Source organism: Glycine max, chromosome 2 (genome assembly GCF_000004515.6).
Source record: "Glycine max cultivar Williams 82 chromosome 2, Glycine_max_v4.0, whole genome shotgun sequence".
Taxonomy (NCBI): Eukaryota; Viridiplantae; Streptophyta; class Magnoliopsida; order Fabales; family Fabaceae; genus Glycine; species Glycine max.
Genome location: NC_016089.4, coordinates 15,092,438 through 15,111,712, shown reverse-complemented (window position 1 = coordinate 15,111,712; position 19,275 = coordinate 15,092,438). Strand labels below are relative to the sequence as shown.

At 34.1% G+C, this 19,275-nt stretch overlaps 3 protein-coding genes and 1 pseudogene across 3 annotated transcripts; 2 read left to right on the top strand and 2 right to left on the bottom strand.

Moving 5' to 3' along the window:
* Nucleotides 1-1,234: 1,234 nt before the first annotated feature.
* LOC100819793 (F-box/LRR-repeat protein 17) lies at nt 1,235-5,757 on the bottom strand. The gene is made up of 11 exons (XM_003520142.5): nt 5,073-5,757; nt 4,664-4,765; nt 3,942-4,086; nt 3,627-3,811; nt 3,081-3,185; nt 2,764-2,861; nt 2,462-2,679; nt 2,302-2,368; nt 2,100-2,185; nt 1,799-1,897; nt 1,235-1,547 (listed from the first exon to the last, which is right to left on the bottom strand). The coding sequence occupies exons 1-11, from the start codon at nt 5,672-5,674 to the stop codon at nt 1,482-1,484; spliced, it is 1,773 nt and encodes a 590-aa protein (XP_003520190.1). The 5' UTR covers nt 5,675-5,757; the 3' UTR covers nt 1,235-1,481.
* Nucleotides 5,758-6,857: 1,100 nt separating this feature from the next.
* On the top strand, nt 6,858-10,384 carry LOC100779676 (phospholipase A1-Igamma1, chloroplastic). Its single transcript, XM_003518846.4, has 3 exons — nt 6,858-7,956; nt 8,212-8,675; nt 9,846-10,384. The coding sequence occupies exons 1-3, from the start codon at nt 7,075-7,077 to the stop codon at nt 10,090-10,092; spliced, it is 1,593 nt and encodes a 530-aa protein (XP_003518894.2). The 5' UTR covers nt 6,858-7,074; the 3' UTR covers nt 10,093-10,384.
* A 1,778-nt stretch (nt 10,385-12,162) lies between these two features.
* LOC100779151 (phospholipase A1-Igamma1, chloroplastic) lies at nt 12,163-16,087 on the top strand. Its single transcript, XM_003518845.5, has 3 exons — nt 12,163-12,605; nt 13,405-14,205; nt 15,611-16,087. The coding sequence occupies exons 1-3, from the start codon at nt 12,205-12,207 to the stop codon at nt 15,807-15,809; spliced, it is 1,401 nt and encodes a 466-aa protein (XP_003518893.1). The 5' UTR covers nt 12,163-12,204; the 3' UTR covers nt 15,810-16,087.
* A 455-nt stretch (nt 16,088-16,542) lies between these two features.
* Nucleotides 16,543-18,244, bottom strand: LOC102661058 (glutathione reductase, chloroplastic-like; annotated as a pseudogene).
* Between the last annotated feature and the right edge of the window lie 1,031 nt (nt 18,245-19,275).

The window sequence follows — 19,275 nt, the reverse complement described above, 5'->3', positions numbered from 1 at the left end:
TGACCACCACAACCTCCCTTCACTACCATTTCTGCCAAATCGAACCCACTCCAGAAGAATGGATCAAGCTTAAAGGTGTGTTATGGCTTATGACTCTTATATTAAGTAAAATAAAAAATAATATGGTACGTGAAGTTCTCCCACCTAAAATACTAGTCCAACATACAATATTTAGTAGAGAAAAGAGAAGAAAAAATAGAAAAACCACAGGTTTAAGTCCTTCAATTAATAAGATCTAACAAACTAACTAATATTTGTTAATTAAAAAAAACTAATACTAATCTTTTACTTTGAATTATTTTCTTGTATTTAAGTTAGAACAATTAGTACTTTCATTAAGAGTTGGACTCCAGCAAAGACTACATAAAAGTTAAATTAAAGTGTAATGTACTAAATGATAGGTGAGTGAAGTTGTTGATGTAAGAGAAAAGGACTGCCATAAGATAAAACTTGGGACATACTAATAAGTTTCAATCTAAAACATTTTAATTCACTCTAAGATTATTTTAGCAACTAAATATTTTAGCAACATTCCTAAACTTTTTAAACATCTAATCCCAAACAAGATTAGCAATAATAACTTGCGATTCCTAATTACTATCCTCCAATATCTTCTTAGTAAGAATGTGTATCACCCTTACACTACCATCATTTGATTCTTGAACTCTTGTTAAATAATATACAATCTTTCCTATAAGACATCTTTATAACCAAAGCCGCTAAAAACTCCTATAAATTGACTTATCTTATTAACATTTTTATTTAGATTCTTTCCTATAATATTTTTTTTTAGACCCTATAAGAATATTTTCTTCTGAAAAGCTTTAAACCAACCCCTCCAAATCTTCCCAAAACTTTTTTTTAGAAATGTTTCTGATTTTATAAGGACTAACAATAATAATTTTCAGAGCGACCGATAATTTTAAAAATTAATTTTTGAATTCAATACATTTCACATCTATATACTTTCCTTCCAATCCTTGTCCATGATAATAATCATGTCAATCTTTCCTTGTGAATCAAAGTCTAAATTGTATTTCACTCCTTAACTTTTCATGGTATTTACCACCTTCAAAGACTCTTGAAATTATATGCTATTTATCACCTTCAAAAACTTGAACTTAATCAAGCACTCAGACTAGCTTTTTTACTCCCTAATCTATCTACAAAAAAAATTATGAAGTAGGGCACGTATATTAACACTTGTATGCTATTGCCCCATACAACAAATATGTTGCCTCCATAAAAAAATATTAAATTTTATTAAAAAATGAGACAGTCATCCAAATATCATACAACAAATATGTTTAACATGAACACCTCTAATAAGAAGACAGTTCTAGGGTGCCAATTTGAGAGCCTAACTAGAAAGGCTATGACCTGTTTGGTAACTAGGGATGCATAAATGCATCTGGAATTTAAATAAGGTACGACATCGCACATGTATACATTAGACTCAGTGTTAAGAGGGAATACAAATTTCAGTCCAGAAGTACATTACAAAGCTGTCTCTCGATCCTCCTTCGTTTTTTTTCAGGTTCAGGGGACTGCAAATGAACAAAATTGAAAATAAAATCAGTGTGTGTAACAATGCAAAACATAGAACCAAGTTAAGAAAAACTATGCTAGTTCTAAATCAAGATTTTCTTTTCTGCAAGGGGGTTGAAACAAACACCAATTTTTTTTATCGACAAATGTTAATTATTAGTTTTTTGTTATTGGAGAGCTTCCTAGTAATATGCTTTTAACTTTTCCGCACAAGCCAAGAAAAGAAGTATAGTAACACATGCTATATTACCTCTTCACTGAGTAAATGTGGAACCCGGATCCTTTTGGAACCATCAGGTAGACGTTTAGAAGGTGAATGGTTTTCCATATCAGCAGAAGCATCATGGACCTGCATACAGATTAAGAATATTCTATATCAGAACCGAAGAAGCAAGGAATCAAACCAATTAGGTCAGTAAATAAGCTTATTCACAAACTGCAATTTTTCAGCACCATCTAGTTCTTCAGATCCAAAATCAATTCATGAAGCTTACATCTCACAACAAACTAATTTATTATAGAAGAATTTATTGGAAGAATTGCTTTGTTACCTGACTTTGGATGGCCCCTATTAACATATCCTGACAACCTGATGCATGAACATTTTCCAAATTGGGGCACTGGAGCAACAGTCTCCCTGAACCAGTTAATTTAATGAAAACAATCAATCTTACCATTGTAAAGGAACTCTTGAAGTGCTGAATTAAATTTTCACATGATAATTACTAAAGAACAGGAGCATGAAATGATTACCAGGATGCAAATTTGAACAAGAATTTAGATTCAGATCAATGAGTCGTGGGCAGTTCAAGTATAGGGCCTGCATATTAATCAAAAAGAAGATACAAAGATTAGAAGCATTGGAAAGAAGAGCGTAAAGGTCTTTACTCTTTAGTCTAAATATAAAACTCACATCTAAGCCAGTGCAACCCCATAAACTGAGTTTCTTTAAACGGCTATGCTTGATGATTAGCTTTTGGTTTGTAAAGTGTACATTAGAGGCAGATGTTTTCTGCAATTTGCAGTTGTTTTCATCCGCAGTTGGATTTTGCATATTAGGATCACATATGGTCATGCCACAGTCCATAATTTCAAGGTGTGGCAACTGAAACGTAGCAAATTGAATACCACCTGAATCACATAACAGCAGATTAGGAAGCAGAAGCATAGGCTAGCATGAAAGTTTTGTAGATCGGTTATGTAATAGGTGTTTACTTGAAGTCACATTAGGGCAAAGAGCAAGAAGGAGTCTTGTCAATGTATCAGGGAACACATTGCAAATCATACTAATGCCACTGTCACTAATGCCAGATCTGTGACAAAAATTTATCCATTATACATGATTTCTAAGAGATAAACAAGGAAATTAAGAAAAATGCATACTAGAAATATAAATTATTGTATTAAATTTTCCATTATATTTGCATACAGCATTGAGTTTCATATATTCTTTTCTTGGTCTCCAAGGATACTACAATTTCAAGACCCCAATGAAAATTTTGATTGCAATTAGAATGGGTACAGATACATACCCACTGAGATCAAGCAATTCAAGATTTGGATAGCTTGAGGCAATGGCAGCAACAGATGCATCAGTGATTTCGGATCCAAGAACGAGAGAAAGCATTCGCAGCCCCCTTAATTGTATTTAAACAAAACTTCAGTAAGCTCATCATAAATAAAAACGGCATTTTCACTGATTATATAAATGGCATCCCCGTGGGATTTCAGATATAAATATTGAAGTCAGGAATAGAATTAAGATTTTATTGTTTTCTAATTATTCGTGTGTGCATGTGAGGGTGTATACATACTAATATTGTGGACATGTTATTTGTTTCATTTCCTTTTGTGTGCACCAATTTTAGCGTGCAGTAGAAAATTGGACTTGATCCTACTTGATCTAATAAAATGTTTGGTGCATTCACCTGATAGTTATGAAACAATGAACTCATACAGATACAAAGTTCAAAGCATTGTAGATTGCAAACTTTGAAGGGAATAAATTTCAACATGAAGGGATGTTGTCAATGACAGCTGAAAAAGTAGAGATTAAGATGCCAAAAAAAATGACAAACCTCAACTGAGCAGCTGTAAGAGCAAGCACGGCAGAGTGTGAAAGCCATATTGAAGCTATATGTATGTTTTGCAATCTCAGACAACTTCTTCCCAAACCTTCAATCATAGTTTTGAGATCCGTACTATCATTCTCTTGGCAAGAAAACTCCAAGGAAACCTCTCTCAACTGGGGACAATTAAATACCTACAACTTAATGCATCTGTTAGCAACTAGAGTGTTCACACAGAATGAAAGCTCTACGGAATATCAATTTAGTTATTGATCACGTCATATATCATATAATAACATAGGAGAAAAAAAAGGCAATAATCACCATCTTAGAGAGAGAGTGCAGATCTGATAGCCAGAGTGTAGAAAGACTAGACGAACACAGGACAAAACCACCCAGGTTAGAACAACCTTCCATCTTGAGGCTTTTGAGGCTTTTTTTATCAGCAACAAATCGGCCTAATTCATCTCTGCATTTTCATAATTGAACATAAGATAAAGCTAAAAAGCAAAATACAGCATTTGGTACAAATAAGCATAGAAGAATGAACAGAAATCAGAAAACAAAGACTTCGAACTAATCTTCAAGAAATTAGTATTAGGTACAATAACTCTTAACAGAACTGTCAATATAGTTTATATAATTATCAATTTTATCCAAACAGAGAACAAAAACTATCTTCTAAAATATAAAGGACATGCAATGGGACAGAATAAAAGTTACACCCCGAGCCAATAAACACGGAGCAACAATCTATCACATGGCAATGTGCCATCAAGACTTCAAACCCATACAATCTGGTAGAGTAAGAATAACCCACATTCACCCCACAGAACAATGTCAAACACACAACCGAAATTCAGAAACTGTAGGAGGAGTAATTAAATCACTGGCATTAAATGGCCCAACTGCACAACGGTCACGTTGTGCACTTGTTTAAAATCATACCCCATTCATAAATTGCATAATCATGTACTCAATAACAGAAAAGACCTATTCTCCATAGAAACTAGGAAAAATGCTCAAAATTAAAGAGATAACAATACCCATTGATCCGAATGGTTGCAGTATCAAACGTCAAGATCTCCATACACTCGAGATTAGGGCACGAGAAGGCAATGCAAGCCAACATAGTTGAATCAAAATCACTGCAGCACAACAACAAACAGGTTAGATTCATACAAGAAAAAACACTGCAACTTAATAAATTGGCAACGCAATCCCGATTTCATTTCTAAAACATGTGCCCTAGTTGTCTACAATCGAGATTCGAGAGTAATCTCTCAAGGCATCGAAAATCCATTCAAGGGGCTAAATTCTACCACAAGATTTTCTTCTATAATCACAAATCTGAAGATTTACCACATGTTTAAGATACCACGCGATGTTGGTATCATTTTCATTTTGTCTATATCGTTGTTTTTAAAAGCATAAAATCACATATCTAGATCCTACCTCTCCATTCTAAGCGAGAGTCTCACAATCCCAGGACACTTTTGCAACATCGAGGCAACAAATCCGACAGGAACATTAGCCGGAACCCTAATTTTCAATTCCTCGGCCGCTCTCCACATCCTCTTCGCCGTATCCCTCCATCCCTTACAAACCTTCGCGGCGGACAACAGCCCCGGCGGCGGCAGCCTCCTCATCACTTCCCACAGGAGCCTAGCCGGCAGCCCGCACGCATCGGCGTCCAGATCCAGATCCGGATCGGTCTCATCGAACACATCCGAATCCACTTCTTCATCTGGTTCGGACCGATCGACAACGGGAAGACGTTCATCAAGATCGTCGAACGACAGCGCGCGACGGAGATTCGACGAAGGCTTTCGGAGACTGGGCGCGGCCGCGGAAGGGACGGAGACAACGGAGAGAGACGAATCGGGAGTTGCATCGGCGGTGGAGGCGAGGGTTTTGACGGTGCAGTTGTGGCCCTTCTTCGGGAGGCCGCAGCGGCCGCAGTTGTAACTGCCGCGCTTCTTGCCGTGCTTGGCGGCATCAGCGGCATCTCCTCCGTGAGCGGGTGGGAGAGCGGCGGGGATGGGAGGACGATCCATAGTATGGGAGAATGGAGAAAGGGTTGAGAATGGAGGATGTGCCAAGGCAAATATAAGAACCGCGCGGGAGAGTTGGCGCGCTTTTTTTGGTGATTTCATTTTTTTTTTGTTAAATTAATTTTTTTCTCAAATTTATTTTTTAAGTTTGATTTATTTCTCTATTTTTTTAGGTGCTTAATTTGATATTCTAATTTTTAAAATTTATTTTAATTAGTGCTTTAATTTTTCTTATTCAATTTGATTATCTAATTTTTTAAATTAGTTTAATTTAATTTTGTTGTCTAAATTAATTTGAATGATCATATTTGATCATATGATCTAAATGAATTTTTGTGATGGTTTAAAATAATTATCAAATAGTTTTAAGCAATTACAAAGTGTCATTAGCTCAACTTAAATGATAAAACCAACTTAAATTGATTTAAAAAATTGAAAGATGAAATTAAATCTAAAAAAATCAAATTAAACTTCAAAAAATAAATTAGAGTAATAATAAATTAATTTAACCTCTTTTTGAATGATCCTAGTTTATATAAATATGAGTAAATACCTGATGTTAAGTTTTGACCCATAGCGAAGAGATAAAACCAATTTTAAAATAGACAGATGAAAGTAGTATCGTATGATAAGTAGGAGTATTGTAACTGTAATAAAAATAGTTTGAGAGGTATTTTTAAATATAATATTGTTTATAAAATAATTACATAATTATCTAAATATAAAGAGTAATATTAAAATTTATGTTCTAAAAATAGTTGTGTTTGATATAAGAATTAATTTGATAAAGAGTAATATTAAAAAATAGTTTTTTAGATAGAAGAATTAATCAATTTTGATTCCACATGTTTTTACACCTAAAGTAGAACAAAAATGGAAGTTGATTGACCTATAATATAGTAGTCTTGGTTAGTTTAATTAGATAAACAGTTATTTATCATTAAATAATTTACAAGTGGTATTACAGAAGAGCATGTTTAACGGGTAATTACAGTGGACTTAATTAATTTTAACTTGTTGAGCTTTGCAATATTATATGAGATTTAAAAACTTTCAAATAAGTCTTTTTTGATGATGTACTACTAACTTAAAAATACTTTAAAATTTAAAATAAGGATTGCTGATATAAACAATGAATAAAAATTGTCTCCTTAACAATGATAAAATTGAATTAAAATTGTTTCTTAAGCATAAAAATCTCATAAGTAACTAATTTCGTTGGATAATACAAAATTATATAACACTCCAATCCAATTCTTGGGATGCTTAAACTGGCTGAAAAAAATAATAGACTCTGATTGTCATTCTGTAGTTGCAAGGAAAAGAAAAATAGAGTAAGGTGCACAACCTAGTTTTATAATTTACTACAATATTACATTATTACGAGATTGACATTTTTATATATGTATATAAATGCACCAATCGGCTTTCATTTGTGTGGTGTCATTGGAAACATGGCTGCTTCTTCTTCTTCTTCAATCTCAAACATGCTCATTATTCCCTTTTCCAAAACACACGAACCCATCAGCTTCAGCTTCCAATTACCACACTCCAAATTCCCAACATCATCACCTCTCACACGAACGCAACAAAAGTCAATGAAACTCGTCACACGTGACAACTCCTCACCCACCATCGGTGAGCTCGTGCGAGAACAAGAACAAACAACAACGCACCACAACTACAAGCCCAAGTTAGAGGAACACCTAGAGCGACTCCCGGAAGAGTGGCGCCAAATCCACGGCGAGAGCGACTGGGCCGGGCTTCTGGAGCCCATGGACCCACTTTTGCGGTCGGAGGTGATCCGCTACGGCGAGATGGCCCAGGCCTGCTACGACGCCTTCGACTTCGACCCGTTCTCAAAGTACTGCGGCAGCTGCAGGTTCACGCGCCGCAGCTTCTTCTCCTCCCTCGAAATGCCCCACCACCTCGGCTACGCCGTCACGCGCTACCTCTACGCCACCGCCAACATCAACCTCCCCAACTTCTTCAAGCACTCCCGCTGGTCCAAGATGTGGAGCAAGCACGCCAACTGGGCCGGATACGTCGCCGTTTCCGACGACGCCACCACCAAACTCCTCGGCCGCAGAGACATCACCATCGCGTTCCGCGGCACCGTCACGCGCCTCGAGTGGGTTGCGGATCTCATGGATTTCCTCAAACCAATCTCATCCAACGGCATCCCCTGCCCCGATCACACCGTCAAGGTCGAATCAGGGTTCTTAGATCTCTACACGGACAAAGAAGAGAGTTGCGGTTATGCCAAATACTCCGCAAGAGAACAGGTCCACTGCGAGAAAGATATACTATTAAAACATTATTTTGAACACTTATTCAATAAATTTTATAATTTATTTAATGATTTTTTCATCGGATTTTATAATTTAACCTCCTTAATAATTTGAATTTGAAGCGTGCTTAAAACATATTTCATTTAACAAATCTTTTATTATGTAACATTTCTCTAATACTACTTTGTGTGTCTTTGTTTCTTTTCGTCTTATTATCGCATTGTAAATCTTATAGTATATATGTAACAGGTTTTATCGGAGGTGAAGAGATTGTTGGAGATTTACAATAAGGAGGAAGTGAGCGTTACGATAACGGGGCATAGTTTGGGAAGCGCGTTGGCGATTTTGAGCGCTTACGATATTGTGGAGACGGGGGTGAACGTTATGAGGGATAGTAGGGGTGTGGCGGTTACGGTGATGTCGTTTTCGGGGCCGAGGGTGGGGAACGTGAGGTTTAAGGAGAGGTTGGAGGGGCTCGGGGTGAAGGTGTTGAGAGTGGTGAATGTGCATGACGTGGTGCCTAAGGCGCCGGGGGTTGTGTTTAACGAGCACTTGCCGGCGGCGGTGATGAAGGTGGCGGAGGGGCTGCCGTGGAGCTACTGGCACGTTGGGGTGGAGCTGGCATTGGACCACAAGAAGTCTCCGTTTCTGAACCCCAATGCTGATGCTGTCTCTGCGCATAACTTGGAGGCTCTTCTTCATCTGCTTGACGGGTCAGTTTCAAGAATCTCTGCTATGCTTGCTTGCTAGTACTATTTTCGTGAGCTAGGCTATTTAAGAATTGAATAATTATGATATTCGTATCCTTAATTTCATTTTTTTTGCGAGTTATTATAGATACGTCATGCAACGCAATCTCATTTGAAAGATTTTTGCGATTAGTGTTGAAATTTTAGCGTCTAATGGTTATGGTCTTTTTATTTTAATTAAATAATCTAGGTCATTACAGATGAAAAAGTCGCGTTCAGTTTGTCCGAACATTCAATGGATTATTAATTTTTGGGCATGCATATGGTGTTGGTAATTATTGCCCCAAATTTAAGTTCCTATATTGATTGGGAGATCATCATTCATCAGATCATGTGAGTCATATATATATTATAAGCCGTGTTATTGGTGAGAATTCGAACTACTAATATTTTCTAATTAAACATGTTTGTTGACAAACTGACAATATTATATTGGTTGAAATTATAAATTACATTTAAATCAAATCAAAACTAAACCGTGTTATTTGGATTACATTTTGTAAGAAATAAAAAAAATTGCATTATTCCTATTCAAAACTTTTGTTGTCGGGTCCACATGCATGGTACTTGCAAGAAGTTGTCCTTGGGAAGGCCAGGAAGTCCCTGATGACTGATGAGTATAGTTGGCAATCGGATCAACCCAACTCAAACTCAATAAATAGCTCGTAAAGTTTGATATAAAAGTAGCCCACATGTTTTTCAAGAAGATTAAATAATAATATACTATTAATTAGTTGTAACTTCTGTCACTATTAGGCGAGAAAGGGATAGATTGTAGTATGCATTGATTATTTTAAGCATGCAACTCATCATGATATATGAGCAACCTAATACTATAATGCTAGTTACACTTATAAAAAGATGGTCATTTCGTGGATGGAAAGGGATAGATAGTTAATTATTATAAGGACTCAATATTTTATATTTTTAATTAATTAGTCACGCATGCATCATCATCTTGTGTTCATTGATAATATAATAGATATAATGGTACAATCCAATAGACATGTAGAAGATAAGAATGGGACATGCAATGCATCATAAATTATTAACTGGTGCCATGCATGGGATTTCATTATTCAAGTACTTTACCTAGGCCTTCATAATTTGCTTGATGATGCTTAATAATATTAGATACCATGGAAAGGGTGAAAGGTTCGTGCTAGCGAGTGGTAGGGATCCTGCTCTGGTGAACAAGGGATGTGATTTCCTGAAAGACCATTACTTGATTCCACCAAACTGGAGGCAAGATGCGAACAAGGGCATGATCAGAAGCAATAATGGACGCTGGATGCAACCTGAGCGACCAAAGCTTGAAGATCACCCTGAAGATATGCATCACCATCTCACCCTACTGGGTCTGGCTTCATCTGATATATGAATTAATATCGAAGAAGGAGAGTACATGAGTGTTTACAGTTATTGGACGGAGAGAAATCTATAGAGCTTGCCAGGGCAAATTAAGCTGCTACTAAGACCTGGATTAATTTATCAGTGAAACATAATTTGTGCATGGCTGCATGGATCCTGACCAAAATAATCATGTGGCCGGATAAAGTTATAATAGTCATCTTTATTAGTGTTTTTCTCCAACGCCTTCGCATTTCACGGGCATGTATAAGCAATGTGATGTCATAAAAAGTTAAATAGTACAATTACTCATTTTATCTTTACAGTTGTACATATTAAATTATATTTTTTTAGACTCTGCACTTAAAATTATTTGTTTTAGATCTAAGAATGTTCGTTTTTAGTTTTTGTTATGGATTAAATAATCTTTGGATCCTTATAAAATTTAGGGTTATTTTTTTATTTTAATTCTTGAAAGATTTTTGTTTCAATTTTAATTCTTTAAAGATTTTGTTTTACTTAGTTTTTTTATTAAATAATAACGGTAAATGATTACATAATTATAATAGTGATATTAACATTTCATCAACTTGTTACATCGTTAAAAAGGATCATTATAATTTTTTTTGTCAACTTTACATATTTTTAAATTCTCATTTTGTTCAAAGCGTTCATGATGTCAAACTAATTCTTACAAAAAATCTGAAAATACATTTATAAGATTAAAAAAAATAAAGAACTAAAGTAAGGAAATAAAATATTAATTAAGTCTTTTTTACTTTGCCTTGACTTTTATTCTTTAATACAAATTAGAATACTTATTGGTATCATCCTTGGTGGATCACATGTCTACTCTCTTGCTACTAGACAAAGTAACTGACTAATTAAGGGTTGTTTGAGAAAATAAGTTAGTTAAGTGTTTGATGAACATATATTTATTATATAAGTAATTATATATATAAGTTAATTTCATAATCAAACAAGAATATAGTTAAATTTTTCATATAAGTTGTAAGTTATTCTCATGAGTTCTTGTTAAGCGTTCTTTTGATTGTTAAACAAAAATAATTGATTTTTATTAAAATACGCTAATTGATATCTTGTTAAGCGTTCTTTTGTGTTCTCTCCATCTGTTTTCAAACTATTGCAATGTAATCTTCTTGTCATAGTCATTGTATAGTTTAAAAGTTGGCCTTCCATCAAGCCGTTTATCCATTACCTTCAAATTTAATAGTTCCATGGAGTAATATTACTCTAATTCTTCCACCCGTTTGATGGATACCATACACCTGTCGGTGACATTAATTAAGTAAATTTGGTAGAATCTGATTTCGAGGAACATCAAAAATAAAATTGTAAAAAGATGTTAAGTCTAACTTTTTTTGGAGGTTTGAAGGAGTATTTTCAGAAGATCAGAGGTGCAAAGGTGAAAGTCCTAAAGTATTGTCTTCATCAAAATCTATCTACAAGAAATTATGTTGAAGACATTGAATATCATCAAATTAGTACATTTTCGAAGGGAGTAAATTTTTCAGATCAGAAATGTACTCGATACCAATTCTAACGGTTATTTACTACAAAATGAAACTCTGAAGACATGTGACAAAAATATACATAAGAAGTTAGGAATCAATATAATATGCAACTTCATAGCTGAGAACATGTGACGATACTTTTCCTATTTTATTACATATTTGCCACGTTGAGCCATTTTGCATGCACATTAATTTACATTGAAAGCATGTGTGCCTGGCTATAGTTTAAAATTTGGCCTTCCATCAAGCTGTTTATCCATCATCTTCAAATTTAATAGTTTTCCAGAACCCACTCGTTAATTTGGTGGATGGTATGCACCTTTTTGTGACACGTTGGGGGTGGAGCTGGCATGCTGATGCTGTCTCTGCTCATAATTTGGTGGATGGTATACATCTTTTCACAACCTTTTTTTCTTTTATTCTTTTGTGCACGTGTTATGTATGAATATTGCTATGCTTGCTTGCTATATACTCCATTTTCTTGCATGCAACTACCAATTACGTAAGGTCGTCTTTATTATGGAGTATATATATATATATACCTACGAGACTTCATTTTTAATTAAGTTATAATATATCCAATACATTGTTATACTATCGACGACATTATGGCTGCTTCATTCTCAAGCATGCTCATTATTCCCTCTTCCAAAATAAGCTACGAAGCTAGCTTGGGAGGATTAAGCTTCCACAACTTCCTAACAGCAAAATCACCACCTCTGAAGCGAAACCAAAAGTCAATAAAAGTTGTTACACGCGATAACCACTCACCCCTGGTCGACGACCTCATGATAGAAGTACAAGAACATGAACATGAACATGCAACGCTGCATCAGAAAGATCTCTCAGAAATGTGGCGCCAAATCCACGGTGAGAAGAACTGGGAAGGGCTTCTAGAGCCCATGGACCCTCTTTTGAGGTCGGAGGTGATCCGCTACGGCGAGCTGGCGCAGGCCTGCCACGACGCCTTCGACTACGAGCCATTCTCTAGGTACTGCGGCACATGCAGGTTCGATAAAGCTAAACATACATATTCTCTCTCTTCTATTTCATTTTTTCTTCATCTGTTAGGCAAATGTTTGATAACCCCACACAATAGTATTCTAGTGAGAGAGAGAGAAAAAAAAAGTCGTTTATAGTGTGATGGAAAGAGAGATGAAAAAAAAAAGGAGGTGTTTAAAATTAGGAGTTCATATATCACTATTGTTATCATATCAATTGGATTTTTTTAAAATATTTGATTGACATCTAACAAGTTGTTATCCAATATCTAAGGGGAGACAAAAATATGACTATGATAGAATTTATGATTTCATAAGACAAAAATATGACTATGATAGAATTTATGATTTCATAAGTAAAGAGTTATAATAAGTTACATATATCTCTCAATATAAAATTTAAGAAAATTATATATATATATTTTTTTTAGGTTTAAAAAAATTATACACCATTTGTTTATTTTTAAAACTTACATAATTTTTTAAATGTTGTATATGTATTTGATAAAAATAAATAAAGTGAGTTGATAATCTTGATTAAAAAATAATTTAAAAAATAAGTTTTGAGTGGGATACTCGAAATATATTAAAGTATTTTTTAATCAAAATTATTAATATAAATAATTTGTTATCATTAAATGTTTATATAATATTTAAAAAGTTTGTGTAAGTTCTAAATACAAAAATAAAAACATGTATAATTTGCTTTAAATCCAGGAAAACACGAGTAACTTATTCTTACTTTTTTTTTCTATATCTCTTATTTCCATCTAAAACTAGGGTATGTTTATCACTACTCTCGTGCAGGTTCGAGGAGGAGAAGTTCTTCTCCTCCCTGGGCATGACCCATCACGGATACAAGGTGACGCGCTACATCCACCTCACGGCCAACACCGACTTCCTCCTAAAGTGGTTGATTCACTCAAAGTGGCCAACGGCGATGGGGAGCAAGGTGAACTGGGGCGGATATGTGGCAGTTTCGAACGACGACACGAGTCGCTGCCTCGGGAGAAGAGACATCGTGATTGCATGGCGGGGGACGACCACACACCTGGAAGGGGAGAAGGACCTCAGGTCTAGCCTCACACCTGTATCATCCAAGGGCATCCCGTGCCACGATGATGGGGTTAAGGTCGACAATGGGTTCTTAGATATGTACACGGGTAAAGATGAGACATCAGAATACTGCCAGCACTCGGCGAGAGATCACGTTCTAAGGGAGGTGAAGCGGTTGATGGACATGTATAGTGAGGAGGAAGTGAGCATTACGGTGACGGGGCATAGTCTGGGGAGTGCTTTGGCGATTTTGAGCGCTTATGATATTGTCGAAAAGGGGTTGGACAGGGGTGTGCCGGTTTCGGTGATGTCGTTTTCTGGTCCCGCGGTTGGGAACAAGTCTTTTCATAAAAGGTTGAAGAAGCTTGGGATAAAGGTGTTGAGGGTGATCAACGCGAATGATTGGGTGCCCTGGTTTTCTCTTTGGTTGCCTCCTTTTCAATACTACCATGTTGGAGTGGAACTCAAGTTGGACAACAACAAATCACCGTTTTTGAAACACGATGTAGACTGTGCCCATAACTTGGAGGTTCTTCTGCATTTGCTCGACGGGTTAGTTTCATTTGTTTCTTGGTTACTCTACTCTCAACCCTTGTATAACTAAAAAAATGTCCTTGTATCTTTAACTTAAATATAAATATATTTAATTAATCTCATCATATTTAATAATATTATTCTTAAAACACTCTTCATTTAATTTTATTTTTTATATAAGAACTTTATTTTATTCTTAATATAAAATTTCAATGAAACACATTTTAAAAATGATCTTATTTTTTACTTCAAATTTATAAAATTAAATAGTTTCAACTAACTTTCATAATTTTTGTTTATAAATAAGTCTAGAAGTACTAAAGAGTATCTCCAATAAATGATATTGCAAGAAGATCTTAGTCTTAAAATATAATTTTGTTAAGATTTATTATTAGAGTATGATGTTCCATTTTCACATAAAAATCTTATTGTTGTAGAAGAAATGTCAAAATTTAAACCCATTTACGAACAAAAAATGATTTTATACTCTCTCCCTCTCCATAAAATTGATCTATTCTTGTATGACATACAAAAAGTAGTTTAAAATCTCAAGATGAGATTTATTATTGAAGTAAAAAATAGAAAAGATCTTGAAAGTGATATCACATTATAGGTTCATCACAAAGTAGATAATATCTCAAAATGATATCTTCTATTGAAGATGCTCACTACATTTGTCACTGAATATAAGATTATTTTAACAAATTCACATTATTCAAGAAAATTTATTAATTTAGTTAATAATATTAAATTTGATAGTAATTATTATTATTTTTTCAAAATTATCATTAAAACTATTGGACTCATCATCTCTCTTTTTTTACTTAATTATTTTCTACCTTATTAATTAATGTATGTTAATCTTCTTCTCTAGTTATTATAACAAAGAGAATGTATTTACTTTTTTAATGACTTAAATATGCTTTTGGTTCTTGTAAGTTAATATTTTTTATTTTTGGTCCTTATAAATTTATATTTTTATTTTAGTCCTTGCAAGTTATAAGTTGATATTTTTTCAATTTTGATCCCTGTAAGTTTTTTTTTGTGTGTATATTTTTAGTCTTTGTAAGTTTGTGATTTTTCAATTTTAATCCATTTAAGATTTTAATTTTTTTATTTATAGTTTCTTTAAGTTTGTGCTTATAAAGATCAAAATTAAAAAAATATAAATGTATAGAGACAAAAAATAAAAATAAAATACCTTAAAGGGACTAAAATTGAAAAAATAAAATATAAACTTATAGAAGTAAAAAACATATTTAAATTTTTTTTTAATTCATAACCTATAATTTAATACGTAACGTAGCTAATAATATATATATATATATATATATATATATATATTAGTGGAGTTTTCAATTACTAATTAGGCATGAAATTAATTAATTTTTGGCTTGGCTACACCTACACCTCATGCATGCAGATACCATGGAGAGCGGGGGGAATTCATGCTAGCGAGTGATAGGGATCATGCTCTGGTGAACAAGGGAGGTGATTTCCTGAAAGAAAGTTACTTGGTTCCACCAAACTGGTGGCAAGATGAAAACAAGGGCTTGAAGAGGAGCTCAGATGGACGCTGGGTACAGCCTGAGCGAACAATTGAGGTCGACGGTTACCCTTAAGATATGCATGCAGCATCACCTTCTCACCCAACTGGGTCTCCATCTTTTTCATTTGATATATATATATATATATATGAATTAATTAATATATATTATTGGAGGAGGAGAATGCATGTGTGTTGCAGTTATTATAGTACTATATATTGATATACAAGTGTGTAAGGATTATTATTATGCATGTTTATGGTAAGGGTTGCCGCCTTTATGTTCTGTTTTTTGCGTATACATGCACGCTAGCTGCTTATGCCTTGTTGGTAATGGATGTTAACGTTTATTTATATCACCTTATTAATTAGGCATATGCCTTATATGTGCTTAATTAGGTGATGATACTGTGATAGTACGTATAAGTTTTCAATTCAATAAAATTTTCACTTATCCAAAAAATAATAAAAGTATAAGGATTCTGTAATTAGCTAGCTAGATCTACAAGGTTTTAAAATACGTATTTCTCGGCCCAAGATTGCGTATTCAGTTTTATCGCTCTTAATTGGTTTAGAGTTATTGGAGTTTAACTGAATATATTCTTAGAAAAATGTGTGGTTGTATCTTGAAAGCTTAAAAATGAGATTTCACTATATTTATAATGTTCATTTTTTCTAGGGAGCTAAAGCTGTTTTTGGAATCTGTAATGTGTTTAGATGTTAAATAGGAGAAATTATTAAGTCCCATTAATTTTTTTCTCATTAACTACAAAGTATGAGTATGTATCATATAAAAAGATTGATCAAGACTATAACTTGTCATCAAAGAATAATAGTACAAAAATTTGCACAATTTCAGGAGCATCTTCTCCACACATATGCAAACCTAGAACTTCATTTGTTTTTGCACAGACTACTAATTTCATAAAAACCCGGTCTGGAAGCCCAGAGAGAGTAGCTTTCAGCGGCCTAAAATTTGCAGTGAAGATGTCAATATCTCCATATTGTTGTACGGCCTGTGCAAATCACCAAAATGTTAGCAAAACATTCATCTGTACAATTCATTAAAATATTCAGAAGACCATTCGAAAGCATTAGAACCGGACACTGCATAATTCTCTCACCTGTTCCTCAGTAAGACCAACTTGTCCAATTGGTGGTTGAGAAAATACAGCAGAAGGAACAGCTCTAGATAATAAGGAATATAACAGAATCAGTTGGGAGGCTATGAATTACTAAAACACAGCAGAGAAGCTACGATGAGTTCCATCAAATTTCATGGGCATGTTCCGGAATATGAGTGATTGTTAACGTTGGGGAAACAGAAAGGTAGAACATAAATATATGCACTAACAAATGATTAAAGAGATGATTTACTAGCAACACAGTTTGACACTTTTTCAACAGTTTCTGTATTATTGAATACTGGGTGCAATCCTATATGGATCCCAGTATCATTATACAAAACCTAATAAGCAATCCTTATTGTCACAGGATAACTTTTTCCCCCTATCAGTTCTTTTACAAATTGATAATCAATTATATTTGTTTAAGAAACCCGTCTGTACTCCAGCTTAATGCAAAATAAAAAGTTAAAAATAAACTTTAGTTCAGCATGATGCATTATGTATATATATATATTTTTTTTTGCTCGGCATTATGTATATAATACCTATAATCAGGTTTTTTGGGTTATCCTGAAACAGCGTTTTTACTAATGCTTCTCCCTCCATCAAAGCAACTGGGGTGAGATTTATCCTGTTTGTAACATCTCCAACTGCCCAAATTGAAGAAACTGATGTTTGAGAGTATTCATCAACCTGGGTTGAAGAAGAGTTTTAGGAAGTATAAGTGAGACAAAGATCATATGAATATATATTAAATAGAACCAGTGATAAGCTTAAACTACCTCTATAGCTCCATCTTTAGCTAGTTTCACTCCAACAGACTCCAGGCCTATGTTCTGCAGTGAAATTGCAGTTCATAAATATATTCACTATGTTTTTATCTCTTTCTGTTCTATGTATATAAATAAGAAGACGGTTGCAAAGGAGAAATTTAACCAAATATTTTATGAATACGCAACCCTTTAGGAAACTGCACCAAATAAGAAGCATGTGCAAAATCCACCAGAGTTCAAAAGTTTCCAACCTTTTATAAATACAGAAATTAGCATGTGGAATCAACACAGAATTATTCAAAGATAATTAAGCATGCAACTGAAATTATAATGTTTGAGGAGAGACATTTTAAGTGAAAGTGAGCTTAGGGAAGATATTGGCACTTAATAGAATAAATAAGACAATAAATAAAAAAACTATTCCTATTAATCTATTTAATAATGTAAAATGTTAACATGATTTTTCAATTGACCGTGCAGTTGTGGCCCTTCTTCGGGAGGCCGCAGCGGCCGCAGTTGTAACTGCCGCGCTTCTTGCCACACTTGGCGGCATCAGCGGCGTCTCTTCCGTGAGCGGGTGGGAGAGCGGCGGGGATGGGAGGATGATCCATAGAATGGGATAATGGAGGATGTGCCAAGGCAAATATAAGAATCGCGCGGGAGAGTTGGCACGCTTTTTTTGTGTCAATAGTAACACATTCGTTAACATCAGTTTTTTTACAGAAAACCGATATTAACTTTCAACAGTAACACATTCGTTAACATCGATTTTTTGTAAAAACCGATGTTAACATTCAACATTAATATACATTTTTTGGGTGTAATTCATATTAGCAACATCGGTTATTTATATAATCGATGTTGGTAATTTTACGTTAACATCGTATATTAATGTTGAATGTTAACATCGGTTTTTTCATAAAACCGATGTTAACTTTCAACAGTAACACATTCGTTAACATCGATTTTTTGTAAAAATCGATGTTAACATTCAACATTAATATACATTTTTTGAGTGTAATTCATATTAGCAACATCGGTTATTTATATAATCGATGTTGGTAATTTTACGTTAACATCGGTTTTTAAAAAACCGATGTTAACGATAATACTATCAATGTCGGTACTTTCAACATCAGTTCAAAATAAATAACCGATGTAGAAGTCATAAATAACGATAATACTATCAATGGATTATTAATTTCTGGGCATGCATATGGTGTTGGTAATTATTGCCCCTAATTTAAGTTCCTATATTGATTGGGAGATCATCATTCATCAGATCATGTGAGTCATATATATATATATATATATATATATATATATATATTATAAGCCGTGTTATATTGGTGAGAATTCGAACTACTAATATTTTCTAATTAAACATGTTTGTTGACAAACTGACAATATTATATTGGTTGAAATATATTACATTTAAATCAAACTGGATTACATTTTGTAAGAAATAAAAAAAAATTGCATTATTCCTATTCAAAACTTTTGTTGTCGGGTCCACATGCAATGGTACTTGCAAGAAGTTGTCCTTGGGAAGGCCAGGAAGTCCCTGGTGACTGATGAGTATAGTTGGCAATCGGATCAATCCAACTCAAACTCAATAAATAGCTCGTAAAGTTTGATATAA